Source organism: Cebus imitator, unplaced genomic scaffold (genome assembly GCF_001604975.1).
Source record: "Cebus imitator isolate Cc_AM_T3 unplaced genomic scaffold, Cebus_imitator-1.0 Scaffold755, whole genome shotgun sequence".
NCBI lineage: Eukaryota > Metazoa > Chordata > Mammalia > Primates > Cebidae > Cebus > Cebus imitator.
Genome location: NW_016108070.1, coordinates 437,427 through 439,779, shown reverse-complemented (window position 1 = coordinate 439,779; position 2,353 = coordinate 437,427). Strand labels below are relative to the sequence as shown.

Here is a 2,353-nt window from a genome sequence, read left to right as displayed (position 1 = left end):
CCTCCGGGTTCAAGCAATTCTCTTGCTTCAGCCTTCTGAGTAACTGGGATTACAGGCGCATGCTGTCACGCCTGGCTAATTTTTTGTATTTTAGTAGAGACGGGGTTTCACCGTGTTGCCTAGGCTGGTTTTGAACTCCTGAGCTCAGGGCATCCCCCTGCCTTGGCCTCCCAAAGTGCGAGAATTATAGGCGTGAACCACCTCACCCAGCTTCCTAAAAAAAATTTTTTTTTTCATATAAAAGTTTTTAGTTTATTAAGCTTCTCGTGAAAAATCCACAACGGCCATAGATAACGTCATTGCAGCACCTTTACTCCTTCGGCTGTGATCCAGTCTCCAGCTTACTTTTTGCCAGCGCCAACATTGGCCTTTGCAGTCCCCCTGACTTTCTTCATTCTGTTCTTGTGTTCCTTTCGTTGCTTTCTTGAGGTCTTTTTCTTCTCATACTGGCCATGTCTTGCAAGTCTATGCTTGGGTTCATTTTTCTTTGCATAATCCAGAGAATCATAAATCATGACAAAGCTAGTTGTCTTGCCACCACCAAAATGAGTTCTGAATCCAAAGATGACATCCAGTGTGGTCTTGTACATTTTGGCTAGGTTTTCCCGAATTTCCGTCTTAGGCACTGTTGCCTTCCCGCGGTGAAGGACATCAATGACCATTTGTTTCCTCTGAAGTAGTCGGTTGGTCATGAACTTTCTAGTGCGGATAGTTACTGTGTCGTTCATGATGGCAGCCTATCCTTAGACAGCCGGGGAGGAAAAGCCCTAAACATTTTTATAATGAGTCTGCAATGCTTTTGTAATAAGGTAACAACAATAACAACAACAAAAAACTTCATCTAGAACAAAACCAGATAACTCCTGCTTAGCCCAAGGGAAATTACAATCGTGGGAACACTCTGACTTCCTCTTATTTACACCCAAATTGTATAAAACTAGTATAACCACCATAGCTACATACCTTCTGGCTAGCTCCTCTGGCATTCGCTTTGGAACCAAGGCTTTGTCCAGCTGAATTTCTAACACAATGTATGTCCTTGCTTCTATGTATTGCTGTAAAGGCATTGTTTTTTTATTAATTATTTCCAGAAAAAAATATTTATGAAAAATTTACTAACATAAGATGATGCTCACAACATAATAAGTCAGAAAACTCCATATATAACTACATAAACAGGACTTCACAATACTTTCCCAGGAACTGTTTTGAGTGAATGCTGTTCTTTCTTCCAGCAACCTTCTTTCAGGTGGGTCCTGCAGAAATACTCTCTTCCTTCTTATATTTCCACTCACAGTCTCCTCACTACAAGTTACCAACTCCAACTGCTAGACAAATCTACCCAGATTTTTGCCAGTATCCTAAATACAACATGTCCAAACTTGAATTTATTATTTCCCCAATGTCAATCTCTCTTTTGACTTTTCTCTTAGTGGTGTTGCCATCCTTCCCAAAAGTGAGGCTTGCAACTTGAGTTATCTCTAACTTTTCTTCATCAGTACTCCCAAAGCTTCCCAATTGCTAACTCCTTGCCTCTGCATGTTTCTGACTTTCTTTACTACAACCTCTGTCCTAAATAAAACTGTCATCAACGCTCATCTATACTATAAGAAAAGCTTGCAGTCCTACCCTACCTTCAGTCTCTTTTTTTTTACACCCTTGCAAGAATTCCTGAAACACACATGAGGTCTTATTTCTATGTGACTTTAAAACCTTTGATGTGAATCTCAAAGAAGAGGTTCCAGAATCCCTCATCAGCTATGCAATAAAGTCCAAACTTTTAAAGAAGCCTTTCAAGTCTTTCCATTACCTGATTCAGCCTCTCTCGTCTTTCCTACCTCTTTATAAAATCTCTCCTTTAACTACTCTGTATATCATACACTGTAATGAATTGACACACTATAAATGCTGCTCTTGCATATTCTCTGTGTTGTTCTCTCTCAAGTTGTTCCCAAGCTCTGAAATGCCTCTCCCTCCATCTTCATCTGGCAAACAGGTCTCTTCATCTTTCATTACTTAGTATGGATATCACCTTCTTCATGAAACCTTCCCTGAGACTGCCCCATCCTAATCTTTGTCTCCTCAGAGCCCATACAGAACTTTTACTGGTACCTCTATTACAGCACTCATCAAAATTTTATACTATGGTTAGTTATGTACTTGTCTGTTTCTCCTGCCAGATGCTGAGTTTTCTGAAGGCAGATGAATAAATGCTGCAGATGATACATCTTTGCATCCCTTATAATGTTTAACATAGTAGAATTAATAAAATACATAAAATTTTAATGCTGGAAAGGACCTTTTTTTTTTTTTTTTTTTTTTGAGATGGAGTTTCACTCTAATTACCCAGGCT

At 39.4% G+C, this 2,353-nt stretch overlaps 1 protein-coding gene across 4 annotated transcripts in view; it reads right to left on the bottom strand.

Moving 5' to 3' along the window:
• CFAP70 (cilia and flagella associated protein 70) overlaps window positions 1-2,353 on the bottom strand; it is a 103,235-nt gene that overhangs the window by 51,525 nt on the left and 49,357 nt on the right. For all 4 annotated transcript variants that reach the window (XM_017519539.2, XM_017519540.2, XM_017519542.2 and 1 more), the window contains exon 13: window positions 964-1,055. In XM_017519539.2, the coding sequence (XP_017375028.1) occupies window positions 964-1,055 (92 nt within the window). The remainder of the gene's footprint in view (window positions 1-963; window positions 1,056-2,353) is intronic.